The 25,881-nt window shown below is 41.7% G+C and overlaps 1 protein-coding gene and 1 non-coding gene across 3 annotated transcripts; both read left to right on the top strand.

The window, feature by feature from the left end:
* The first annotated feature begins 733 nt into the window (after positions 1-733).
* EIF4G2 (eukaryotic translation initiation factor 4 gamma 2) lies at positions 734-12,512 on the top strand. 2 transcript variants are annotated; one of them, XM_074842452.1, is made up of 22 exons: positions 734-895; positions 2,974-3,038; positions 3,197-3,262; positions 3,680-3,805; positions 4,175-4,277; positions 4,973-5,104; positions 5,189-5,255; positions 5,339-5,490; positions 5,923-6,033; positions 6,441-6,524; positions 6,605-6,703; positions 6,949-7,090; positions 7,186-7,346; positions 7,784-7,897; positions 8,691-8,816; positions 9,059-9,163; positions 9,247-9,462; positions 9,773-10,031; positions 10,257-10,461; positions 10,927-11,138; positions 11,275-11,396; positions 11,685-12,512. In XM_074842452.1, exons 1-22 carry the CDS (start codon positions 749-751, stop codon positions 11,748-11,750), a joined length of 2,880 nt encoding a protein of 959 aa, XP_074698553.1. In that variant the 5' UTR covers positions 734-748; the 3' UTR covers positions 11,751-12,512. The 2 variants fall into 2 exon arrangements, with proteins under 2 accessions (XP_074698553.1, XP_074698554.1); XM_074842453.1 differs by lacking the exon at positions 7,784-7,897.
* Positions 7,939-8,095, top strand: LOC141931058 (small nucleolar RNA SNORD97). The gene has a single exon (XR_012625482.1). It is a non-coding gene; the product is annotated as a small nucleolar RNA SNORD97 (small nucleolar RNA).
* Positions 12,513-25,881: the final 13,369 nt, after the last annotated feature.

Here is a 25,881-nt window from a genome sequence, read left to right as displayed (position 1 = left end):
TCCAGGTAGCTGCTACCTCAGCCACAATCTGGGACTGAGCCCTGACTGTTAAAGAATAAAACCTCCCACTGGTAAGTCTCTGGGAGTCTCCCATTACTCAAACTTCCACCTACAGCTAAAAGCCTGGCCATCTTTGTTTTGTTTAACTGAGTGAGCAGGAGCAAGCAAACCCCACCAGCTGTGTGCTTAGCATGATAAATGCATAAAAATATCTCTCTAGAATCCTGGTCGTCTATGGGTTGCCTACAGGACACCCTGCCACAGAACAGGCCAGTTAAGAGCTAAAAGCACATACAAAGATAGAAATAGTTTCCAAACCCAGAAAGCAAACCTGAAATTGGATCCGTACAAACAGGCTCTTGGAGCTCAAATAGCAAGTCTCCTCCTTCGGATCTGATTGCAAGCCGAGGACTACAGTCTATGATCAGCTAATTTTTTACCTCAACCAAATTTGAAGTGTGGTCTGACTAAAGGAAAAGCTGGGCTTAAATAAATTTATTAAATAAAAAAAAACCCAAACTCTTAGGGGAATTTATATTAAACTAACCTTCTGTGACAGAATCAACTGTAACTCACACTCTAGGCCTCTAGAACTGGGGCTCTCTGATGGTTGAAGCACAGGAGCAAACAGCGAAGGAAAGCGGCAGCCAAGCTGCCGCCATTAACCGGGTACGCCACTTGCGCAAATTCCCCTTCCCTCCTAGGCCGTACCTCCAATCATGTGGCGTAACAGCTTTCGTGAATACGGATGCTGCACTGCGGCGATGGCACAGTTCAACCAAACTTCCTCTCTCCTCCGCCCACTTCGACGTTAAGGCCACCCCCTTTCTCGGTTGTGATTGGCAAGACGGGCGGAGCCCTTGGCGGCCATTGGCGGCTGCTGACGGGAGGTGGGGTAGGTTGCGTGAAGGGTAATAAAGTTAGTGGGGCTGCCGCGGTGCGCTTTAGACGCGGCAGCGAGTCGGCTCTCTATGGAGGTGGCGGAGGGAAGCGTTGGGCCGTTGCTGCTCCTGCTGTGGTGATTCGGAGACTCGCCCTGTCTCGCGCGCTCCCCCTTCCCCTCCCCAGCCCCGGTCCCCGGCTCCCTTCCCCTTCCCCCCCCTTCTCTTGCCTTTTCCCCTGCCCTTGGTAGCCGCCGGGACCCGGGGAAGCTGACAAGGCCTTAGGGAAGGTGAGAAATGCGGGAGTAGCGGGAGAGTGATTTGGGGCCGGGATGGAGCGGGTACTGCCGCAGCTGCCGCTTAAAATGGCGGCTGTCCGGTGTGGCCGCCATTTTCTCGTCGGCTTCTTCTCTCTTTCTTCCGCACAAAATGGCGGCTCGGGTCGATGACCGCTCTTGCTGTCTGCTTTCGGATTACCGCGGATGCTAAGCGAAGGGGTAGAGGGTAGTGGCAGCCCCCGCTAGGCGCGGAAGGGAAGCTGAACAGAAGCGTTTGAGGTTAGAGCCGCGTATCTGCGGCCAGGGAGATGGGGTCGGGTAGTGCCGCTTTGTAGGTCTGGCGTTCGGGGGAGGAGGTCGGTTGCAGGATCCTCGTTTCTAGCAGCGGTTTCTGGGGGCTGCGCGTGCCCGAGAGGTTTGCCCTTGGGGGCAGCCTCGGTACATGTAGTGGGCTGCGGTCTTGTGATCTTCCAGGATCCGCATTGCTTGGGGGGGCGGGAGGGGGGAGGAAAATTGTTTGTTCTCGAGAGTCGGTGGCGAGAGGATTTTTATTGCTGTTGTTCGGTTACTCCTGTCGGCCCTTCGGGAAGGGAGCGCGGACTGCCGAGAAGCCGTGTCTGTCGGCGGCAGCCTCGCCTCGCCCATGTTTCCTGTTCAGGCTCGGGCGGCGAGTAAAGCGGAGGCGCCGCTCGAGCGGGGGCGGCGATGCGGGGGCATTCTGGCCGCTTCCCTCCTCCCCCCCTTTCCGGGCGGACCGGGGCGGGTGCCGCGCGTGGAGGGCGCCGTTTTCCGCCGGGGGCGGAGGAGCGGAGCCCGCTCCCCTCCCTGGCAGAGAACAAAGAGCCGGTCGGGCTCTTGGCGGCGCCCGAGCCTGGAAACGGGCGGCGCCCGGTGGGGGAAGGGGAGGCGGCTCGGTGCGGCCGGAGCCGCCAGCAGCGTGCGGCAGGGCAGCGCCTGCCTCCTGCGGGGGGCGCCCCTCCCGCGCCTTTTGTTCGGCGGCCGCCATGTTGGAAGCCGTGCCTCGTGCCGGGGCGGGCAGCGCTCTGTTGGGGCTGCTCGGGCCGCCTCTCCGAAAGGTGACCGGCTGCTCGGCGCTGGGGCTGCCAGCAGATCGGTAAATGAGCCTCAAAATGCCCCTGGGGTGTTTTATGTGCTCCCCAGTCGCTTCTATACCCGTGATTAGCTTTCTGCTACGTGAGCAGTGCAGTGAGATTTTTCTTCCCGCTGCTGTCCTGCAAGCTAAAATTGGAGGTGGGGAGGGGCGATATCTTTTTCATTATTTAGTAGCTTAATCGGCCGTTTGGACTTCGGTGTAGAATATATCCGTTTAAGTGTATTCAGTGTGCATTTTGTGGTCTGGTACTTCTCACGTTGAAATTTGACTACTTTGTCTCGTAATTAATCGTAGTTTGTAGAGCATATCAATAAAGGATTAATTTAATTATGCTGTACTAGCGGAAAACTTTTTTTTCCCCTACTAGTGCTTTTCGGGGGGTTGACAGGGTAAATTTGAGGCTCTTGCTCTCTCAGTCCATGATTCCCTTATCTCCCCTCCCTCACCCCAGTTGGAAAACATGGCTATAATGATGAAATTGGCCTTTCTGTGAGTATCGCAAGTATTGCATAATGAAGAGTTTTCTTACCTTTTATGAAGTTAAGTGTTTGAGGGTTCCTCTTCTCTAACAAACGTTTGTACTTGTATTGTAAGTTAGATACAATGGCTGCTAGTAAAACAACTATAATATGAATGCTTGATTTGTCTTTCTAGGTTTTGTTTTTCCCCACCCCGTCAATTTAATTTTATTCTTTTGAAGATTCTTCGTTGTCAAGCCGCCAAAGTGGAGAGTGCGATTGCAGAAGGGGGTGCTTCTCGTTTCAGGTACTAGTGCTCTTTGTTGTTGTTTGATGAACACTTGGCAGTGGAAACTGTCCTTTGAGGAGAATTTAAATTTGTCTCATGTTTATACCAAAACTGACATGTAATTGAAAGCATTGGGATTTTGAACTTACACGAGATCACATGGTTGTTTTTAACAGTGCTTCTTCAGGCGGAGGAGGTGGTAGGGGTGCACCTCAGCACTATCCCAAGACTGCCAGCAACAGGTATGTCATCTTACTCTTTGATTTGACGTGATTTCAAAGGCTTGATGGTGAATACTGAGTTGAAAATAGAGTATCTTTAAGGAGTTACCTACAAGAGTTCATGACATGTTGATATCATCCAGTCTGTGGCGGGATAAACATATCATCTGTTGAAAGTGTGTGTCATGAGTGATATGAGGTGCACATACTTTTTTCATGCGTTTCACTTAAAATTTAGAGGGGTTTTTTGGGTATCTTTTAAATTATTATTGTTGAGGGAATACTTTACTATGCCATAGATGTTGCAGTGTTTGTAGGGGTGAGTGCATGCTCTTAACAAAGCTAGTAACAAAATTAGCCTAAGTAAGGCAACACTTAAAGGTTAGAAGGCCAGTTCTTGAAATTGTTTCTGTATAACAATTTTAAAAAATCTTGCAGCGAGTTCCTGGGGAAAACCCCAGGGCAAAACGCTCAGAAATGGATTCCTTCACGAAGCACTAGACGAGATGACGACTCCGCAAATGACAAAGAACGACATGATGCAATCTTCAGGAAAGTAAGAGGGTAAGTCCTTTGTAAGATTATTTTTTTCTTTCCTTACTATTTTTTTCAGCAATAATCTCTCTAATAAATGGTCTGGAGAAAAGGAAGAGATGCAGGTCTTGAGTTTGGTGTGGGGGGCATGTCGCCTCCTTTGAAGGGAAGGAGGCAGAAACTGAGAGGCCAGTAGCAGCAAATACTTGAAGTAATTCTAGAGGGGATTAGTCTTTTCAGTAATACTTTACATTCTAAAGGTATACCAAAAACATAGTTGAAAATTACACTTTTCTATTTTTTTTAAATAGACTCAAGTAGCAAAGGTAAATTTGGGTCTAAAATTACTTGTGGCATGCTTACATTGTCTGTAATCTTTTTTTTTTTTTTCCTCTTTAGCATACTAAATAAGCTTACTCCTGAAAAGTTTGACAAGCTATGCCTTGAGCTCCTCAATGTGGGTGTAGAATCTAAGCTCATCCTAAAAGGGGTCATACTGCTGGTAAGCTGGCTGCATTTCTTCTAACTACAGTTTTCATGCATGTTAAAACTAAAGAGATTGCCTGGTTTTGTTGGGGTACAGGGGTAATGTGGCTAGTATGTGTGATAATCCAGACAGACAGAAATACCATTCCTCCTTTTTTGTGTAAAAAGGATATACTAGGGAGGAAGCAGGCTTAATGCTCTTAACTTTCCATTTTAGAAGGTTCAAGAATCACTGAACATGATCGGGGATTTTTTTGTTTGGGGTTTTTTAAATAATTTTTAAGATGCTAGTCAGCAATTTTAATTCCCTCCCCCACCTTGTTCTCCTGACAAACAGGCCTAATGGTCTTGGAAAAGGTGCCACAGGTGACCTCTTGGTACTACACTGATTAACTGATCATGTCACTTAATATCACCAACCTGACCTCAGATTAGACATACTTGGTGTTCTGATAATAGACTTCAAATCTGTCCCGTTTATTGGCTAAGGAGTATAGAAGCTGTTTGGTAGCGTAGAGTAACTTGTTTGCTTTGACATTAGTGTTAAAATAAAATTTCACTATTTCTGTATGTTTGATGAAATAGCAAGAAGTAGTTGGATGTTCTAGATGCCATAGAGTGGTAATATTCCATTGTATGTATGACAATTCACTTTGCTAGTAACATTTGCATCCCACTACATGCTACCTAACTCAGACCAAATTCATTTAGATCGTAGACAAAGCCCTTGAAGAGCCCAAGTATAGCTCACTGTATGCTCAACTATGTCTGCGACTGGCAGAAGATGCACCCAACTTTGATGGCCCATCAGCAGAGAGTCATCCAGGACAGAAGCAAAGCACAGTGAGTATATGTCAGTCTGAAACAATAAGTTTTGCTAGCATGTATAGTTGCACTGATTATCTTTTCTTTGTTCTCTTTTCTTAGACATTCAGACGCCTCCTAATATCTAAACTTCAAGATGAATTTGAAAACCGAACCAGAAATGTTGATAGTAAGCTTTAAAATCACTTTAATACAGAATTTACTTGTTTTTTCTTTCCACAGCCGTGTTAAACAGGCTTCTTTGTTTTACAGTCTATGATAAGCATGATGGTCCCCTCCTCCCTGAGGAGGAGGAACAGAGAGCCATTGCCAAGATCAAGATGCTGGGGAACATCAAATTCATTGGAGAACTTGGCAAGCTTGATCTTATTCATGAATCTATCCTTCATAAGTGCATCAAAACAGTGAGTATTTGTATTGGGTGGGGGCTAGGAGCAAAATTGGACTTGTAAACTAAAAAATGTGTTTATGCTGCTTCAGGAATCTTGGAGCATAAAATACTGTAAAAAATACTTCCTGTTGATTATCTACCCCCCACTATTTGAAATAAACAGTCTTCTGGTGTAATTAAGAAGTAAAATTGGCTTTGTTCAAAGCCATGGGAATTGTCTCCAAGTGAAGATGTAGTTTGGCCTAGACAGAAGTACCACAGGTACTTCAAAGTACGTAGGCTTCTGAGTAACGAGAACTTCAATTAGCAGTTCTTAAAAACTAATTTTCACATCCGTTTGTTTCAGAACAAGATGAAATGTCTGCATGTATCTGTGTAGTTGCTACTTATTACAAATTGTCATTTATAATACGTTGAAATACCTAATTTTCCTTGAATGTTTTAGCTTTTGGAAAAGAAGAAGAGAGTCCAACTCAAAGATATGGGGGAGGATTTGGAGTGCCTCTGTCAGATAATGAGGACAGTGGGACCTAGATTAGACCATGCAAAAGCCAAGGTATGTGCATATCCACTGAATATCAATTGAAATGGTTTTAAATGGCTTTCCAGAATGCAGTTAGGGTCAGTAGGAAGTCATAAAAGTAAGAATGTTGTTTCTCTAAATGCTGCTTGAGAAGATATGGTGAGGAATTTTTGAACACAACTAGGTGATCTGACAGATTTGTTTTCGACCTTGACATGCAAGTTCTGAATGTAAGCTTGAAATGGTGCCATAGTAATGAGGATTTTGATAGGTTTTCATCTTTCGCTCAGATGAGATGTCCTGATGCATTAGCTTTCCTTAAATGGCAGTCTGTTTTGTTACTTGGTCTTAGATGTGTTGATCGTGGTCACCTTTCTTGAAAATACTCAAGACATTGATAGAATTAGTACTCACTTAAAACATTGCTTTTGTTCCTCCAGTCCTTAATGGATCAGTACTTTGCCCGTATGCGCTCCTTGATGTCAAGTAAGGAATTGCCAGCAAGGATTCGTTTCCTGCTGCAGGTATGATAAAATTGCTTACTGCTTCCTTTTTGTCACAACACTGTCTTGAATCATTTCCTAATAATTTGTTATGTTCCAAGGATACTGTGGAGTTGAGAGAACACAACTGGGTTCCTCGCAAAGCTTTTCTTGACAATGGACCAAAGACTATCAATCAAATCCGTCAAGATGCAGTAAAAGTAAGTGTTGCATGTGAGGTCTTGTGCTTGGCTTTTGCTTATTAAAGTGATCCCTTACGCTGTTTATTCCACATCACCAAATTTATGCTGTTTATTACTTGGAAGTAATTGTCACAGTGGAGTGTGATAGTAAGGGGTTAAGGGTTAAAATCAGATGGACTTCTAAGAGGTGAGGGTTAAAAACCTGACTTTTTCAGGGACTTTTAGTCCAAACTGACCAAAATTATATAATTCCTGTTTTAAAGGATCTGGGAGTTTTTATTCCTGCTCCTATGTCTCAAGGGATGAGAAGCGACTTCTTTCTGGAGGGACCCTTTATGCCACCCAGGATGAAACTTGACAGGGACCCACTCGGAGGGCTTGCTGATATGTTTGGACAAATGCCAGGTACACTGAAACTGCAGGGCTGATATGAGCGATGACTGCAGCTGTTCTGTACTGAACAAGAACTAAAATTGTCTTTTGTCTCCCTGATAATACAGGTAGCGGAATTGGTACTGGTCCAGGGGTTATTCAGGATAGATTTTCACCCACCATGGGACGCCATCGTTCAAACCAACTTTTCAATGGCCATGGGGGTCACCTCATGCCTTCTGCTCAATCCCAGTTTGGAGAACTAGGCAAATCTTTTCTGAAAAGTCAGGTAAGGAGGATGTTGTTCACAGGCTGACTTCAGCTTGTTTAGAAGCTCTTCTACAGATGCGTATGTTATGGATTATAGTCTGCTTATGTTGAAAGACTTCCTCAGATTTGATTCTGATAAGAACTGATGCTCAGCTGATACAAAAATTCTAAACCACTTTTTAAATTGTGCAAGAGATGCAAGGAATACACTTCCTTTTTTTTTTTTTACTGCAAGAAAAGGTGCATGTGGCTTTGGTGGGTCAGAATGGTGTGTTTTATTTAAGATAGCCCTGTTTTTAGGGATAGGTGCTACTCTCCCACCACCCCTGCTCCTTCTTTCTCCCTTCCTGGCAAATAGAATCTTTGTTCCTCTGGTCCCTCTGGTACTACTTACCATATGATGTACGCCACTCCATCATCTGCACTTCTTTCTCTATATCTCCCTTTCTGAAATAGGGGCAAAGCCAGCTCTACCATAACCAGAATCAGGGACTCTTATCCCAGCAACAAGGACAGTCGAAGGATATGCCACCTCGGTTTTCTAAGAAAGGACAGCTTAATGCAGATGAGGTACATTACATGCCTACATTACTTAAAGCCTGTTCTAAATATTGCCCAATGATTATAGCAAGACGCGTTATTATGAGGACTAATGCTGGAACTCTTTCTCCTTCTCCTCCTCCTTCTTTGTCCCTTCCTTTTTCACCTTATCCCTCACTTTCCTTAGGGTACCAGCGTCCTATGAGCAAGACTGAGATATGAGGGCAATTTCTTGGGGTGTCCCTTCCCCCACACCTCCCCAAGAACACTACTCTGACATCAGTTCCCATGCATCATACTGATAGCAATAACATTGAATTAAAACTTCAGAAAATCCTGAACTTTAGACACTTTAGAAACCCTGAAGTGCTGGACCAGGCTAAATTTAGGTTTTTTTTTTTTTTAGAACTGGCTGATAGGCAAAATGTCAAATGCTAAGTAAACTGCATTGCTTATTTTGAGTATTGACCAGACTTGTATCCTGATTTCTGAGCAATTGGTAGAGTCTTATCTTGGCTGTAAAATACATCAGCAAACATGTGAAGTATCTTCTTGGGTCTCTAACATACTGCATCTAAAAGGAGCAATTCCACATCTTTATACCAATGGAACTAAATACCAGTAACTTGCAGCAAGTTGTGATTCATCAAGTCGTGCTTTTGGGGGAATTTCAGTACACATGTGTCTTAATCTGTATTTGAGTGTTAACATTGTAGAAACGGAAAAGTCACGCTTCAGTGGGATCGGTGTGACTCCATGACTGTGTATTCTTGGTCAGACTACTTGAAACAGTTTGAGTTTTTTCTGACTTACCTGTTTACAGATTAGCCTGAGACCTGCTCAGTCTTTTCTAATGAATAAAAACCAAGTGCCAAAGCTTCAGCCCCAGATAACTATGATTCCTCCCAGTGCTCAACCACCACGCACTCAGACACCACCTTTGGGACAGGTAAATACAAAAACTACTGCATATTGTTGGCTATGCTTAATTTCTTAATGCATGTAAAACTTGGACCCGTTTCTCATATGGGAAGGGGGAGAGAAGTCTTCATTGCACAGAGCAGGCTATATGGAAAAAATGTATGAGAACCTAATTGACTTTGATCTGCTTTTGTACGTATTTGGTGTTCTTAAACTTGATTGTAAATGTAGGTAGATAAAAGAAACAAATTCTAGTTTTCTATTTTTCAGCCTCCTCAACTTGGTCTTAAAACAAATCCACCGCTTATACAAGAAAAGCCTGCAAAGACCACCAAGAAGCCACCTCCTTCTAAAGAAGAGCTACTGAAACAAACTGTAAGTTAAGTATGTAATAGTGCTTGCTTGAAGCCTTGTATATGCTCTTTAAAAATGAATGTTTATACTTTTTTTTTCTCTAGGAAGCTGTTGTGACTGAGTATCTGAACAATGGAAATGCTAATGATGCTGTCAATACTGTGAGAGAAATGAGAGCTCCGAAACACTTCATTCCTGAGATGTTGAGCAAAGTAATCATTCAATCCCTAGATAGATCAGATGAAGACAAAGAGAAAGCAAGTACTTTGATCAGCTTGCTCAAGCAGGAGGGAATAGCCACAAGTGACAACTTCATGCAGGTACTGCAATCTAATAGGCTCACAGTCCTTGTTGCTTTGTTAATGGTATTTAGCTTGTGTAAGGGCAGTGTGCAGATTTTTTGAAGTCCTGTTGATCTGAGGAGGTAATAAACATAATGTATAAAGCTGTGAGGGGCATAAGAAGTCATGAAAAGAAGAAACATAGGTACAGGATTTCAGGAAGTGGAAATGGGGAACCTCTTGGCAGGTGATTGAAAGCAGAAAAGGGTCAAGGCTCATGTGTAGTAAGTTTGTGCATGAGAATAAAATACCAAAGAATTCCAACTTGTGGGTGTTTACTGTTCCTTAGGCATTCCTGAATGTGTTGGACCAGTGCCCCAAACTGGAGGTGGACATCCCATTGGTGAAATCCTACTTAGCACAGTTTGCAGCCCGTGCCATTATTTCAGAACTGGTGAGCATTTCCGAACTGGCTCAACCACTGGAAAGTGGCACCCATTTCCCTCTCTTCCTGCTTTGCCTTCAGCAGTTAGCTAAGTTACAAGACCGTGAATGGCTAACAGAATTGTTCCAGCAAAGCAAAGTGAATATGCAGAAAATGTTACCAGGTAAGAGTTACCTTGTAGCTCGTATGACACCTCTTATTAGTGTATGCAAGATGTTTTTACCTGTATTTTTTTACGCCAGAGCGAAATAACATAGAAGGCTATTTTGATGCAATCAACTGTCGTAATAAAGAATGGTGTTTGCTAAGAGGTGGTTAGACCCATGAACCATTGATTACAGCTTGTGATTAGCACCAGTACTGAAGTGTGTCTGTCTTCCTTTGTCAGAAATCGACCAGAACAAGGACCGCATGCTGGAGATCTTGGAAGGGAAGGGGCTTAGCTTCTTGTTCCCGCTTCTGAAACTGGAGAAGGAACTGCTAAAGCAAATAAAATCGGATCCATCCCCTCAAGCCATCTATAAGTGGATTAAAGATAACATTTCACCCAAACTTCATGTAGATAAGGGATTTGTGAATATATTGATGACCAGGTGAGATGCTAATCGTGATGTAGTTTAGGCCCCTGTTTTGTTAAGCTACCAGTAAGTCAGTCACTGTAAAGGCTGACTTGTAGCTCTATGCAGAAGAACATACAGTACGCAGGGAGGTAGGTAATCTTGAGTGAACCTTCCCTGTATTAAAACACCCATTATATTGAGAAGAAAGCCACATTTATAGGCTTGCATCAGTTTTGCTGAAGCGTTGGTGTTGCTTAGGAGGGAGAATTCTAGACCTGTCTATTCTTTTTCATAACAGAAGTAAAACTAGGATTTTCACAGTGCGTGCTGAACCACAACACTAATCTGCTGTGCATGCACTTAACTGCTGGTAGAAGCAGGAGGGTATTTTTAGTAATAGCTAGAAAACTGACCTTGAGAGTACTTGTATTACTGTTTTAGAAATCTAGCTGCTTTATCTTAGTTTACAGGACTTACCTTTATTTTATTTTTGGTCAGTTTCTTGCAGTATATTTCTAGTGAAGTAAACCCACCTAGTGACGAATCAGATTCTTCATCTGCTCCATCTAAAGAGCAGCTAGAGCAGGAAAAACAACTGCTTCTTTCCTTCAAGCCAGTGATGCAGAAGTTCCTCCATGACCATGTTGATCTGCAAGTGAGTGCTTTATATGCACTCCAGGTGCACTGCTACAACAATAACTTTCCAAAAGGTATGTGCATCGAGCTCTTACCCAAAATTTAACGTACTTGTGTCTGTGTATGGCTTTTAGGCTTGCCACTACATTTCAGAGTGAAGCAAGCTGTTCAGAAGGTACAAAGCTAATGAAATTTAAATTTACTTCATAGGCATGTTACTGCGCTTCTTTGTTCATTTCTATGATATGGAGATCATCGAAGAAGAAGCCTTCTTGGCATGGAAAGAAGATATTACTCAAGAGTTTCCAGGGAAAGGCAAAGCTTTATTCCAGGTAAACTCGCTAACATGAGAGATCTGTCTCTTGTGAGCTCTGCTGCACTGGAGTGTTTGAGAACGCTTTCAAACAGTGTTTAGGAGTTGTTAATATCTAGAAACTTCCACTAGGAAGGAGTGAGGCAAGATGAACTAAACCTTTTTCCTTTACTAGAGACCTACATTTACTGCAAAGTGTGGCTGAAAGATTTTTTAAAATTAGCTGGGGGAAAAAAGCAGTGTTCTGCAGAATTACATAGTGGGGAAATAATTCCTTTTCCCTTAAACCAATTTTATATAACTGCAGGTAAACCAGTGGCTAACCTGGCTGGAAACTGCTGAAGAAGAAGAATCTGAAGAAGAAGCTGACTAAAGAACCAGCCAAAGCCTTAAATTGTGCAAACATACTGTTGCTATGATGTAACTGCATTTGACCTAACCACTGCGAAAATTCATTCCGCTGTAATGTTTCACAATATTTAAAGCAGAAGTATGTCAATAGGATATTCTCTGCAAAAGGTTTTTGTAGTATGTCTTAATAGTCTACAATAAAAATATTTTAGAGGATCTTTAATGTTTAGATAACAGTGTATTAGCAGCATGCAATAATTACATCATTAAGTTCTCGAGCAGAAGCAGTCTGTTGCAAGGGTCGTCTTTGCTGCCAGTTACCATAGGCTGTTTTTAAGTTAGAAAACTGAATAGCAACACTGAATACTGTAGAAATGCACTTTGCTCAGTGTAATACTTGAGTTGTTGCAATATTTGATTATCCATTTGGTTGTTACAGAGATTCCTTAACTGTAATCGATGGTTGTTGCCGTAATAGTATATTGCCTGTATTTCTACCTCTAGTAATGGGCTTTATGTGCTAGGTTTTAATATCCTTGAGCCTGGGCAAGTGCACAAGTCTTTTTAAAAGAAACAGTTTACTTGCACAAAAACTGATCAGCTGAAGAGATGGTTTAATGCCCTTTGGAAAAGAGGTTTTTGTGGGTGTGAAACATGACATCGTGAGAAATTGGAATTGGTCCCTCTATTATAGTACTGAAATTAAGTCTACTTAATTTATCAAGACATGTTCATGCCCTGATTTTATATACTTGTATCTATCAATAAACATTGTGATACTTGACTTGTTTCTGAATGTCTCCCAGTAGAAAAGCTTTGACTGACAACTAGTTTACTTACAGAAGGAAACATCAGTGGGAGTTGACTTAGACTGGGACCATCTTAAAGAGTCTTTTTATAATTGTCTTGACATGCAAATGAATTCTAAATAAGGTCACAGACAAGATTAGACACCACAGATTTGCTGTGGCAGGAGCAAAACTCAGGATTTCTGCTGAAGAAATGGTAGGAGTTTGCCCTATGGTCTAATGTATGCTTTATGAGTGAGTATGTGCTTTTTAACTTCCTAATGCTTTGAACTTTCCCTAGGTCACATGCATGTCTCTTCATCAAGTGGCACTGACTATTAGCTGCCTGGTTCTCAAATCAGATTGGCAGGAAAACCCCACAGAAGGGTTTAATGATGTTGCATTTTACAGGCTTGAAATGTCATCCATTAAATACTCAAAAGACCTTACTTCCTAGAACTTTGTTCCTAGTGAAACTTTTTTCCTTGTTCATGTTCTGACTTTAGTTGTTGTAAGGTCATGTATTTGTAATGGCAAAACAGCAGTGTCTCCTTGACTGAAACTTGTTTTTACCTGTGGTGGAAGTGCTCTAGACTAAATACTGTCTTCTGCGTCGTGGGAGATGAGAAAGTGGAGCACAGGAAGACATTGGAGGGCTTTCTTAGAGGGGAAGGATAGCTTGCATTTCTGCACCTTAAAGTGCTCTGAGTGGCTGAGTGGGTCTGGTTCTTCCTGGGGCTGGCCGTTTGCTGGAAGGGCAGGCTTTGGGCAGGCTTCCCACCTCCACTTACACTTGGCTTGGCACTTCAATTCCTTCAGCGAGCTGCCTCGGGAACTTGCTACAGTGCTGCTCTAAACCAAATGACGTTCATAAAGAGTATTTCAACTTTCTGAATTGCTAACAAAAAAGTCATGACAATTAAAACACTGTCTCTGCATTTCAGAAATGTGGCATATCCAGCAGTAAACAGGAGAGCAGGATACTTCAGTGGACCTGAGCTCAATTAAGAAAGAAAGCAAAGCACTAACTACACTTAAGTATCTCAAGGCCAGGAGCTGGCTGCTTTTTTGATGTAGCTGCAACTTCTGTGTAATAGTGGTGAGCCAGTGGTGGCACAGGGCTGCCAGAAAAGTTTTTACCAGTATGTTGTTCCTCCTAGTCATGACAGTAATCTTTAGGAAAGCATATCATACCTGTAGAGTACTACAGTTGATGATAGATTTGCAGGGGCTGCAGGGCCTACCCCTCACTGCATGTCTAATCTTGGGTAGGTAGATACAGGTGCTTCTCAAGTGGCTGTCCTTCATAGTCATTAAGGTTCTGTGGTTAAATATCATTTATTGGGATAGAGTAATGTAAGTACAGTTTCAAGGTTCATTTTCTCCTAATAAATTCCAAATTCTGCTGTTTCAGAACTGCAGTTTTGAATGTAGTAAAATGCAGTGTAGAGAAATTGAGCATTGTTACAATAACAGGCTTAGGGTTTCTCTAAGTCAGTTGTTACTTTCATTGGTATTTAAACTTTGCTGTTACAGCTGATCAGTTGAGTGGTGCATGCCACTGTAATAGGACTCTATGTACTTCAGTTACAGGTGACTAGGTAAACAACGCACTCCATTCCCCTGTGCTGCAAAGCTGAAGATGGAGAGGAACCACAAGTCATGAAAGAACAGTCCTAACCAGTAGTTTTCAACTAAATTTACTGTAGAGGTGAGAGAAAAAGGCAACAGCAGAAGGAGGTGCAAGTAAAACAATTTGTAGTCAAAACTTCAGGAGAATAGGAGCAGAGTGTGCAACCCACTCTTTTTGCCAAAAGTTTGGGGAAGGTTAAGCTGGCAGCTGTAGATTGTTTGAAAGCATAACTAAAGCCTTGTATTCTTGCCCAGTCCAAAATGTAATTACTATGATCTTATGTACTTGTGCATGGAGGCTTTGCTGCTTGGCTTGTTTGTAACTAGTCTCACTGAGTTAGGAACTCTGTTAGAGAAGAGTAAAACTCCTTTAAGAACCATGACCAAAAATGCGGAATAGAACAGACACAGTGGAAAATGCCACTAAACAGTGGAATTACTCTCCAGGGTGAGACACTTGAAAAATGTACATGCAGTTAGTGTGAACAGATGTGGTTTCTTGAAACTGGTATAAAAATGGCTCTTACAACTGCAGTGTATGCATCAAAATGGTATTTCCATAGATCAGGAGTGGGAGCATCTTCACTTGATCTTCAGCTACTTGTTAAGATTGTAGTGCTTGACTGCAGTGCTTGTGCCTAAGCGAAGCTGGACAAGGGGCTGGGGGTTCAGTGGGTCTGACTTTGTGTGGCTTTTGAGTTGCATTGTACTTCAAATGTAAATAGAGCGTACTCCATTTTAAATAGTAAAGTCAGTCAAAATTAAACCAATATAATTGATCAATGATAATGGCTTTTGCTAGTATTAATTTTGTTAAATGTTAGGTATAACATAAATACACTCACAGGAGGACTGGGGGAAAAAATTGTATATTAAAACACATTTCCTACCTGTGCAGTCATGAAGTTTTACCTTCTGAAATGGTGAACTAGGTTACAGTGAAACAACTTCCACCAGGTGTGTCCAGTTCAGTGAGTGGGTCTGTATCTGATTTAAAGGTTCCTCCTGAGGGAAGTTACATGTTGGTTACTTACTTCCAAGAAATAAGAAGCATAACTGTTGGACTGTTGTTGGTACCAATAGAAGACTAAATCTCTTTCAAGCTGGAGCATGGTGCTTCACTATGTTCAGATTTTCATTCTAATTGGCATTTCCAAGAGTCAAAACATCTTTATAAGTCTGCACATGCATTGTTCTTGGGTAAAAATGCAGGAGGAAGCCGTGGCTGAGGGCTGGGGTTGGGTACAGAATTACAGAAGCTTCCCCCTGAATGCTAGCGGGAGGTTTTTTCAAGTGCTGTGAATAAATCCAAATAATGATTAGATGATTTCAGTACAACCTTCAATAATTGCTACAAACTTTAGTTTATGTCACAACCCAGGTTAGGCAGCTGCACTGACTGATAAAAAAAAAAAAAACCAGTTTATTGCCAGTTCATGCTTCTCAAAATCAGTTTCCAGAGAGCTAGTGCAGCAAAGAGAATGGCAGAGCTTACTCTTACATGTAGCTGGAGAAACCTACGTTTATTAACTTGCTTATTGCACATGCTGCACATTGAAAGCCTCAGCTGGCCCTTAAACATCATCTAGTGCCACCCTCCTGCCATGGGCAGGGACACCTTCCACTAGACCAGGTTGCCCAAAGCCCCGTCCAACCTGGCCTTGAACCCTTCCAGGGAGGGGGCAGCCACAGCTTCTCTGGGCAACCTGGGCCAGGGCCTCACCACCCTCACAGGGAAGAATTTCTTTCTTAGAGCTAATCTGAATCTACCCTCTTTCAGTTTAAAACTGTTACCCCATGTCCTATCCCTACACTCCCTGATACAGAGCGCCCCCCCCCCCAGCTTTTTTTAGCCCCTTTAGGTACTTGGAGACCACTGTAAGGTCTCCCTGGAGCCTTCTCTTCTCCAGCTGAACACCCCCAACTCTCTCAGCCTGTCCTCACAGGGAAGGGGCTCCAGCATCTTCGTGGCCTCCTCTGGACCTGCTCAAGCAGGTCTGTGTCCTTCTGATGTTGGTACGCCAGAGCTGGACTCAGCCCTGCAGGGGGGTCTCCCGAGAGCAGAGGCGGGGAATCCCAAATGACCAAGTCTGGAACAAACTCAGGCCTTTCACCTCTGAGGTTCAGGGACTGAATAAGATTGTTTAGGTAGAAGAAATTCCTTGAACGGTGTGCTTTTAATGTGCTGATGTTAAAAGTGATACAGGCTCATCTGGATTCATTTTATGGAGCCCACATCCATTTCCTCCAACAGATTCCATACAGCTGGTAGTTGGAGACTAGTGAAATGTTATTTTTTAGGAGTTGACCAAGCAGCCATGACAACGGAGTTACACTTGGCATAAATACGTGGCTGGAGTGAGGAAAGCAACCATCTGAGTAGGATTTTTATCTTCAAATATTTTGAAGTTTATAACAACATAAATTGTACATTTAGGATTTGTTTATGTTAGCAGTGAATATGCCTGAAGGATCTGATGTGTGAAGTATTCCCAGAATTTTCTTATCTACAAAGCTATTGAGAACACGTAAGTTTGTGAAAGAAAAGGGTCTTTAACTGGTTTGATAAAGTATGTGGAGGATGAAGAGTTTATAGAATTTGTTCTGGTATAAGAGAGATGTTTCTGGTAGGACCAAGTGAAATTTGAGAAAGGCAGGGTAAGGTAAGAGCATTAGAGTTAAAATAGAGGTGAAGGCTTGATTGCATTGCTATGGTGATTTTGTTTAACCCTTTAAAGAATAACTGCATAGTCTTTCAGACTTTGTAGGCAGTTGAAGATTTAATCACTTTAGAGCGTAGAATACTGGGTGACTGGCCCTTCTCAGAGAAGAATCTTGCAGATTTGAATTAAATATTCACGTTAATACTAAATTACACCAAAGTCAGAGTTAGCTGTCGTAGAGGCTTGCTTTGTTTCTGCTGTTAGCCAGGGCTAGTACTGTCATCTGCATCAGCTCAGGGGACCCATGGTAGGATCAGATATGGAACAGGTGTCATAACATTTTTCCTATATATTAGTAAAATTGTAAACCTAAAGTCTAATACTTTTCTGCTGAGACTTCACATTCTGAGGAAATCAACTTAGCAGAGTCCTGTGATACTGCTCGGCCATTATGATTCAGTGGTAAGGTGACATCATACAAATCTGGAGAATCAGTTCACAGCTGCTGTTTTACAAAACAGTTGCTCTGCACAGCAAAGTAATAAACAAGGCCCCAAGCATGCACGTTAGGCCGTCTGCATTCTTCCCAAGCCAGATGTATAAAGCAGGGGCGGTACTTAAGGCCTTGGTTTTTCTAGACATATATACACACAATCATGTATAGTTTTTATGTGTGTTAGATGTGTCCCCATTTATTTATATTCCTTTTGTTCCTCTTAGACAAATGCCATTCAGTTAATTATTTTAAGCTTACATTGCTTGCTGAGTTAACATTTCAGATTCTGATTAATAGTAGAAGCATTAATACTAGTCCCCCTTCCCAGTATTGACAGAGCAAAACAACAGGAGCTGTACTCGGGTTCAGCTGACATTTTAACTTCAAATGTTCTCAAAACATGCGGTGCAGTGAGCCAATCTGAGAAGTGTAGGACTGTCCCAATTTCATACAAAGAAAACTGTTCTAAAGAGGGGAGGAAGTGCCCAGCATGACAAGGTAATGAGAGCTAGGGTACTGCACTTTTGGGGAGAGGGTAGATAACTGTGATTACTCACTAGATCAATACATCTGTGTCATTTCCTGCTCCAGTGAGCATTTCCATGGTGACCTGCAATTTCCTGTAGTTTTCCATCTACAGAATTCATGTGCTGGCAGTACCAACCTGATGCACTTTCAAGACCATGAATTATTTAGGATATGATGAAAGAGCATTCATAAATTTAATTAAACAGCACAGTAGATTTACAACATCGTTAGGGATCCTGATGCAATAAAAGCTGAAAACGCCCACCCCTATCTCTGCATTTTGGCACATGCCTTCAATAGGTTAAACCTGTGGAGGCCCACTGAAAGGGGCAGGGGTGACTCCAGTACATACCCCCGTGGAGGAGGGCCCAGCTCACCTCTGCGCTGCCCATCTGCTAAATTACACACTCTACTGCCTTTGGGTACTTACTGCAAAGCTTGTGAGAGTTCCATCTGGATTTCTCAGACAATAATTTGCTAGATACTTCCACAGATGCACAAGAAGTAATTCTTACGTTTAGCGGACACTACGAGAAAAAGTTTGCTGTTGACATTTGCTGAAACAGCAGACCTAAAATACAATTTGGAAAAAACCCTACATGTAACAAAAAAAAAGTTCTCATAAAAGCCAAAATATGAAGGGAACTGGTAGAGGGATACCACCTGTATGCAAGCCTCTGCTTGGAAATCTCCCTTTAAGTTTTAGAGAGCCAGCCATCAAGGCTCATATAAACTTGATCCTACCCAATTGTTCTTGGGGGGGTGGGGGTGGGGTGGGGGTGGGGGTGTAAATTAGGTCTAAAATTGGAAACTAATTCAAATCACAAAGATAATGCCTGAGCTACTGTTTCGCTGGGTGGGTTTTCTCTTACTTAAACTATCCAAATGTTGGGTGTCTAGACATCTACACACTCCTTAGGCAACAGACAGAAACAGGTTCCTCAAAGTGATTCATTCCACCTCCCTTAGATCATTATCTTAGGGTAGGATGATTTGCCCTCTGGGGATGCCAGTCCCTGGGCCTCCATAGGCCATACAAGGTGTCTAGACTGCTAATTTTCAGATGTCTGAAGATAAATTAAATTCATCTCAATCACCTGGCCATATAACCCTGAAGTAAAATTTGCCATAATTCCATATGAACATATAATTGCACTGTACACAAATTGTGTGCTGTGCCAGTGCTCTGCACATCCATGAGCTTCTGCCCAGGATTTCTCTGCCTCTGCTAGAGCCAGAGATGCCTCCACTAAGTTGAAGCACAGATCTACTTTCTGCTGGGAAGCATGTAGCCTCAGCCGCCACAGGTTCAAAAGAGGAGATGAACATTTCTATAACCCAGCCTCAAGCACAACTCAAATACTGAGAAGAAATTTCCTAGACAGTTATTTAGTTGGGTACCTTCAAGAAATTCAGAAAAACATCTAAGCTGAATCATGTCTGTCATGTGCCCTGCTGGCAGGGACTGAGGGTTACTGGGGTATGAAAGACCAGATCCTTTGTACCAGATCCCTCTGCAGTGATTCACCAATACCAGAGGAGCTGGAACCTTACAAGTTTGAGTTACCTCAGGCACCAGCTAAGGCTTAGCACGCCTCAGGCACCAGGGAAGTATCTTCTCTTTCCCCTATACACCAGAAAAAGCTAACTACAGCATCGTAATTCAGTTAGAGCTGTCAGTCTTCCAGTGATTTATAAGGCCCTCAGTTATAGTCATCTGGGCTTGGGGAGTGGTTGTCCGTTTGTTTTGGGGGGGGTGGGGGTGGGGGGTGGGGGGAATTGTTTGTTTTGGTTTTTTGAACAAATCATTATGGGAAGTTTCTACAAACAGTAAATGCATGTGATTATTTGGCAGCCTCAGTGATTGTGCAACTATAACCACAGCCTATGCTGAAGCTTTCCAGAAGATATTGATTAATTGCCTACAGAAAGCACTCTGTAAAAGCAAAGCAGCTCTGTAGCTGTTCACTTAAGACAGGAAATGAATCAAGGCATGCCTGGCCCAAAACCTAGCTCTTCAACGTAGAGATCAACAATGAAGATTAGCTTTTAGGAGTAAAGGTTTAATTTAAGACAATTCTGGCCCTAATTGGTTTGCAAGTCATACTCTTAGCCAGGACTTCACCCTTTCTAACAGAAAAATTATGTGTTTGTACTCTCTTTTTAAATTAAACCATTCAAAACTAAACCCAGATCATTTTCACTACCCTTTCTACTATGAAGGAGGAGAAGGAGGTTGGAGATAGTATCTTATTATTATTAATCAAGCAACAATGCTTGCCATTTTATAATCAAGTAAGATACAGTTATGCTCCAAAGACCTTGTAGATCAGACAGAAAGGATCTGACATGAATTACAGAAGACTGTATTTTCCTGTTGTGAGTTAAAGGCTAAATAAAGGGTAAGTCATCTTGGAATTTGAGTGAAAAACATTGACCCAATCTGTATTCTATTTTATGAAGTGATGGGGTTTTGCCACAGTAATAATTATACATGCTTTCAATAGTCTAATACAAGAAAATGAAATGGTTATAAATAGTACAATAGTTTAGCAAAACATGTTATTGCATTATTAAAAACAACCACCATAAAAGTTAAAGAAATAATAAATATGATTTTAAAATAGCAGCTGGAGATCTGAACAAGTTTGGGTTCCAGTATTTTAGGTACTGTACAACTGAGTAAGAAATCATCCTGGCCCAAAGCAGCTTAAATCCTATTCAAGTCACACAAATTGTCAAAGGGTAAAAAGACTGAGTGATTGTTCCTGCACACATCGGTATCTGTGAGAACATGCTCTGTGAAATTCAGGTCTACTGATCTGTAGTCCACCTCCTTGTCCACTATGCTTTCTTACACATTTCTTAAAAGTAACATCAAAAGACAAAAGTGTGTGAAAACAGTAAGAAACACTACATCACTTCTGCCGGAATAAAGAAACAGGCCATTCTGCAAAAGTACAATTCAAGGTAACTGCTAATGTTTGTAGGCAATTTAGACCAAGACAGGGAACAACCTAAAATTTGCAATTATTTTTTTACTGAGAATCATATCTATGGTATTGACATGGAAATTACCAACCTTTCTCTTACATACAAGCTTGCATTGCAGCCAGCTGGTGAGCCTTGGGTTCTTGGATCACAGCACAATTTGACTGAACTGGACAAGCCAGCTTAGATCCACGGTGTGGATTTACCATGGTAGCTGAGAGAGGTGGCCAAGGCAGGTTTTTCCCCGTATGGTCCATTCAAACTTAACTTCCCATTAGGAATGCACAGAACTCCACTGATAATGCTGCTGCTTATACAAGAAACTGCCCCTGCAACTGCAGCCAAGGAGCGCTGTTCTTGTGCGTGAATGACTTCATCTCTATGCTTTTTGTGATATATTTTTTCTGTTTTTCATGTCCATTTTGCTTGATTTTACTGTTACAATTTCTACTCTCTGGTTTTATGGTTGGATAGATCAATAGCTGTTGCATATGCACTGAAAAAAATACCCTTTCCCCTGCACTGTTTAAAGACAATGGAAACACTCATGGGCAAAGTGAGTGTCTCTCTGGGCATCAATTATGAATAAGTGAGTGCAGAGCAATAGAAAGCCCAAATAGAAGATCCAAGTTAGAAATACAGAGACCCAAGTAATTAAGTAGCAAAACCATAAATAATATCTATTATAAGGACTCACCTGGCATCTCGTTTCTTTTTGTTTCTTTCCTTCCTTGTCCCTTCCAGTAATACCATTTTGTTTATATGGCAACACCTAATTAGCTGATGTCCATAACTCAGCTAATGCCTGTAAGGCTCTTTTGCCTTGCACAAGCCATGAACAGCCTACAGACTGAACAAAGAGAGGAACACTCCAAGAAACAGTTATGAGTTAAGACTCCTGCAAGTACACATTAATTCCCCTGATGCAGTGACCATAGAACAGAACAGACGCATGAGGATGAGAGGGACTAGTTGGTATAAATACTAGGCAGAAAATCCAGTGTATCCAGGTACACATCTAGGGAAGTTCTTTTTACTAACCAGCACAGTCTTCATCTACAAGGAGCGTTTAACAGAAACTCAACTAACTGATAATAATCTCAAAGAGATTATGAACAGAAGTGGTAGCTCTGACATTGCAAGACAAATTCCAACTTTTTGTAGTGCATCAGGAGACTTAACAAGTTGAGTACCTCTGTTAAGATATTAAAGGCAGACAAACATGCCCCCAAAGCAGTCTTTACCCACCATTAAGTGCCAGTATTCTTAAAAAGTATGTCCCTGCTAAAGTCAGAAATAGGTACCCTGGAGGTTAAAAAGGTATGTGCCTGAAAAGTCAAGATCATTTTGACTAAAATCACCAACTTGAATTTGTGCATGAATATGCTTAGTTCCTGCAAATGAGATGTAATTTCTCTTCCCTTCTTAGTGCTAGAAAATAGCTGCTGACAATAATTCTTCCTCTCCAGCTGGTCCAGGACAGCTTCCCACAAGAAAAAAGAATGTTACCTTTTGCTTAGACAGACTCCTGTGAGAATGGGACATGTATGAGACATACAGCATGGCAGATACAGACAGAAGAGCCAGTTTGAACAGTTCAAACTCTACTGAAAGTTGGAACAAAAGAGTTATCTGTCTTGAAAGAGTGGAGATGGATGAAGAGATGTTTCATATTCTCTGATGCATCTTCAAAATCGGTAGCAACCAGTCACCAGTGCAAGGAAAGTCAAGACTGATATTTATTAGTATCTTGCCTCTGCTTGAAACAGTTCTGCTTAAAGCAGTCTGTTGATTTAGCAGCATCTGTATAGCCAGAACCTTCAGGTGCAAAGGTGAGAAGACTAAAGACAATTTTCTCTTAACAGATTTGTGGAAACACCCAGAGGAAATACAGCATTGCAAGAGGTTCTTCTTAAACTACAACCTCCTCTGTCCTATTGTTACAGAATGAGCAGCTAGCAAAGATGAAGTTCTCTACTACTAGCTCTGTGACCTAATTAGAAAGTCACTTATGCATTAAAGTAGGTCTAAGCCAGAACCTTCTAGACAATATCTGTCACTGAAGGTATTGTGTGACCAGTGAACTGTACCTTTCACAGGAGGCCAGTGAGCTGAGCCCTAAAAAACCAGAGTGGACCCAGGATATCCCTCAAGGTCTCCAAGAATGCTTTGGCTATTGCAATGAGCGTATGGTATTTGCACAGCCTTCAAGAGAGGCAAGAGAGTAGATTCATCTGCTAAGGACTCTGAAGGGTTCAAAAATGTTTAAAGAGCCAGAGCATTGCTTGGACCCTTCCAAGGCAACAGAAAACACCACTGAAGTCACTGCCACTTCACACTCTCTTGAAGGTGCTAAACAGAAACCCTTTCTTTGGCTAAAGCAGGGTATTTGTATTTTAATCAAAAAGGAATGGGTGGGAAGGTATGAGACTCTTACATGCTATACAGCCAAATACAGCACATCTGGAGTTCAAGCAACACCATAACAACAGTGGGGGCATCTCCAAACAGTCAGATACAGGGACATGCACAAGATAAGGATGATACATATTTAGCATCAACGATATGGGCTCTTCAGTATGTATAATTTCAAATGGAGCCTTAAGAATAAGGCAAACTCAAATCAAGTCTGCCAATATGACATAGTTTGTAGACCAAGTACTTAGCCAGTCCCAAGCTCTGGAGATTGCAGAGAAACAAAGAGTTTTTGCCTAAGGGTAAAGAAAAAACTAAAAAGGGGAAAGAGAACAACCCAGAGGGACAGATCTATCCCTGACAATAAAATTATCTTAATTTAAAGAACATTACTGTGATGAGCATTCTTAACTTCTCTAGTAGTTACAGACTGAAGAAAAAAAAAAAAAGGCCTTACGAGCTGCATGATTATACAACTTCACCTTCTATAGGTTCTGCCAAGACTTAAAAAAAAAATCCTAAAGTTTCAAGTATTTCTAGTATAAACCACTCAAAGTTTGAATGGATGTGGACTGAAATTCACAGATAGGATAGAAATCCTAGACATTTTCTGTATACTTTGAATTTCTCTCCTAAGTATTCCCATATTTGGTATTCCCTTTGATTTTATCTCCAAATCCTCTTCTGCAGAGCAACTACAGCTGCTAAATAATAAAAGTATTATTAGGAGAGTGCTAAGTACTACTAGCTATGAGAAGAATAAGTATTTGGTTACATACCCTTTTTCACACCCATTTTGTCAACTTGCTTTGTTAGCCATATTAATAGTGAATTTGTCCTTGCTGACTGCAGCTCCAGCTGTAGGAATTTTTCCAGGTAGCTTCTGAATTCAAGATTCATTTACTGGAATTTAGCTACTATTATTGAACAAATAGATCACCGGAGCACTACGTCACAAGAGCAAAGAAACTGCACAAAATGAAGTAGGGAGGAAACTTGTTTCAGAAAGCCTGTAAGTTTTAATTAAGACGTCAACAGTAGCAATCAATCCCTAATGTAACACTTTAAGCCTGTGCAGGAGGAACAGGCCTTTCTACAACAAACATTGCTCTAAACCAGTGGTTCTCAGCCTGTGGTCCGTGGACCCCTGGGGGGCCACGATGTCATAGCAGGGGGTCCACACAGGCTTTCTAGCTTTCATTGTCATCTGACTTTTGTAGGTGTATGTTGTATTAATGGTTCCATGTGGTTGTAGTTGTGGTTGGTCAGACTCACTTTAACTAGGCGTTTTTTCTCTTAAAAACATTTTCTTAACCTAATGGCCCTCTTTAGGGCCACAACTGGGCTGAAGTCTGTTCCTCCAAGTGGTGGCCCTGGACCCATACACAAAAATATATGGTGACTGAACACAGACAAACAAGGGGGGAGGTGAGAAGAATTGTAAAACTTTTCAAATTTTAATGTAAAAATTGGTATCAAATTTAGAATTAGCACATTAAAATACCATAGAATGGGCCATTTGAGCAAGAAGAGTGTTCATGCTATTATTTTAAATTCATATGGACTCATTGCAATAAAGATTTATAATAGGAGTGTGTGCATTAACAGATTAACTTATTCCCCCTTCTCTCCAAATTTGGAGACCCTTCATGAGAAAATTGAAATAAATACTTGATGCAGTCTAGTGCTTTAAATCTGGAATTAAGTCTTGGTGTTCTGCAGCCACAAAAGGTATTTAAAGGGGGTCTGCAGTGAAGGAAAGGTTGAGAACCCCTGCTCTAAACAGTGAAATATTTACCATGGTAAGGAAGTTATTCCCAGAAAGAGGCCTTTCCTTATAAAAAGAACTGATATAATTTTAGCTGTAGTGCTCCTACAGCTCCCGGTCCTGCCTTGTCCAAAGCATTCCTTGGCAGCACATTTCCAAATACATTCCTGCACCTTCCATGTGGATAGACTACTGTTGTTTTCAGAGTTAAATTAGCAGAACATTTAGAAAGAGAATGAATCAATTTATATGCTCCAAAGTGACAGCTACTCCTTCCCACCAAGTACTGACCTGGAAAAATTTCTGAAAGAGAAAAGCTTGAGTAGGTGGATTAAAAAAAACCAAAACAGAACAAAAGAAAAACCCCAAGCCACACAACAACTCAGCAACTTCAGTTATTTAAGTTACATTTGAAGTGTTTGTTCTGTGAAGGGCCAGTCTACAAATTTCAGATTTAAATCAACTGCTTGCTAACAGCAAACATCACGATCCTTTTCTACTGTATTCTAGAGAAGATCTGCTCACATGAGAGGAGAGCAAAATACTAAGCTGCAACAGCTCAATAGGAAACCCTCTTCTCATACAGTCATGCAACTTGTTAGTGGATGAATAACAAACTAGGAATAAAGCACTTCTATAGAAATGCAGTATTAAACTTCTAACTCCCTGTATTTTATTCTGGAATAGATTACTGCTATAAATAAAGGAATTTAATAGCTGCAAGCCAGCCACCTACTTCAGAAGGCAAGGAATGCTGCCAAGAGAATGACAGCAACATTATTCCACCATTGCACTTTCAGAAAACAAGCATTAGAAAATATGAATTAAGCTAAAACGCAGCTTTCTCTCCAATTACAGCAACATGTGACTTT

The sequence above is a fragment of the Strix aluco genome, chromosome 16 (assembly GCF_031877795.1).
Source record: "Strix aluco isolate bStrAlu1 chromosome 16, bStrAlu1.hap1, whole genome shotgun sequence".
Lineage (NCBI taxonomy): Eukaryota > Metazoa > Chordata > Aves > Strigiformes > Strigidae > Strix > Strix aluco.
This window is presented reverse-complemented; position numbering and strand designations above follow the sequence as displayed.

What these genes read in the sequence shown, in the direction of transcription:
- EIF4G2 (XM_074842452.1), top strand. Translation starts at nt 749, where the DNA reads ATGCTGCACTGCGGCGATGGCACAGTTCAACCAAACTTCCTCTCTCCT. An exon ending in GGCTGCTGACGGGAGGTGGG is followed by an intron (nt 896 to 2,973) that starts GTAGGTTGCGTG and finishes ATTCTTTTGAAG; the next exon opens with ATTCTTCGTTGTCAAGCCGC. An exon ending in CCGAACCAGAAATGTTGATA is followed by an intron (nt 5,256 to 5,338) that starts GTAAGCTTTAAA and finishes TTTGTTTTACAG; the next exon opens with TCTATGATAAGCATGATGGT.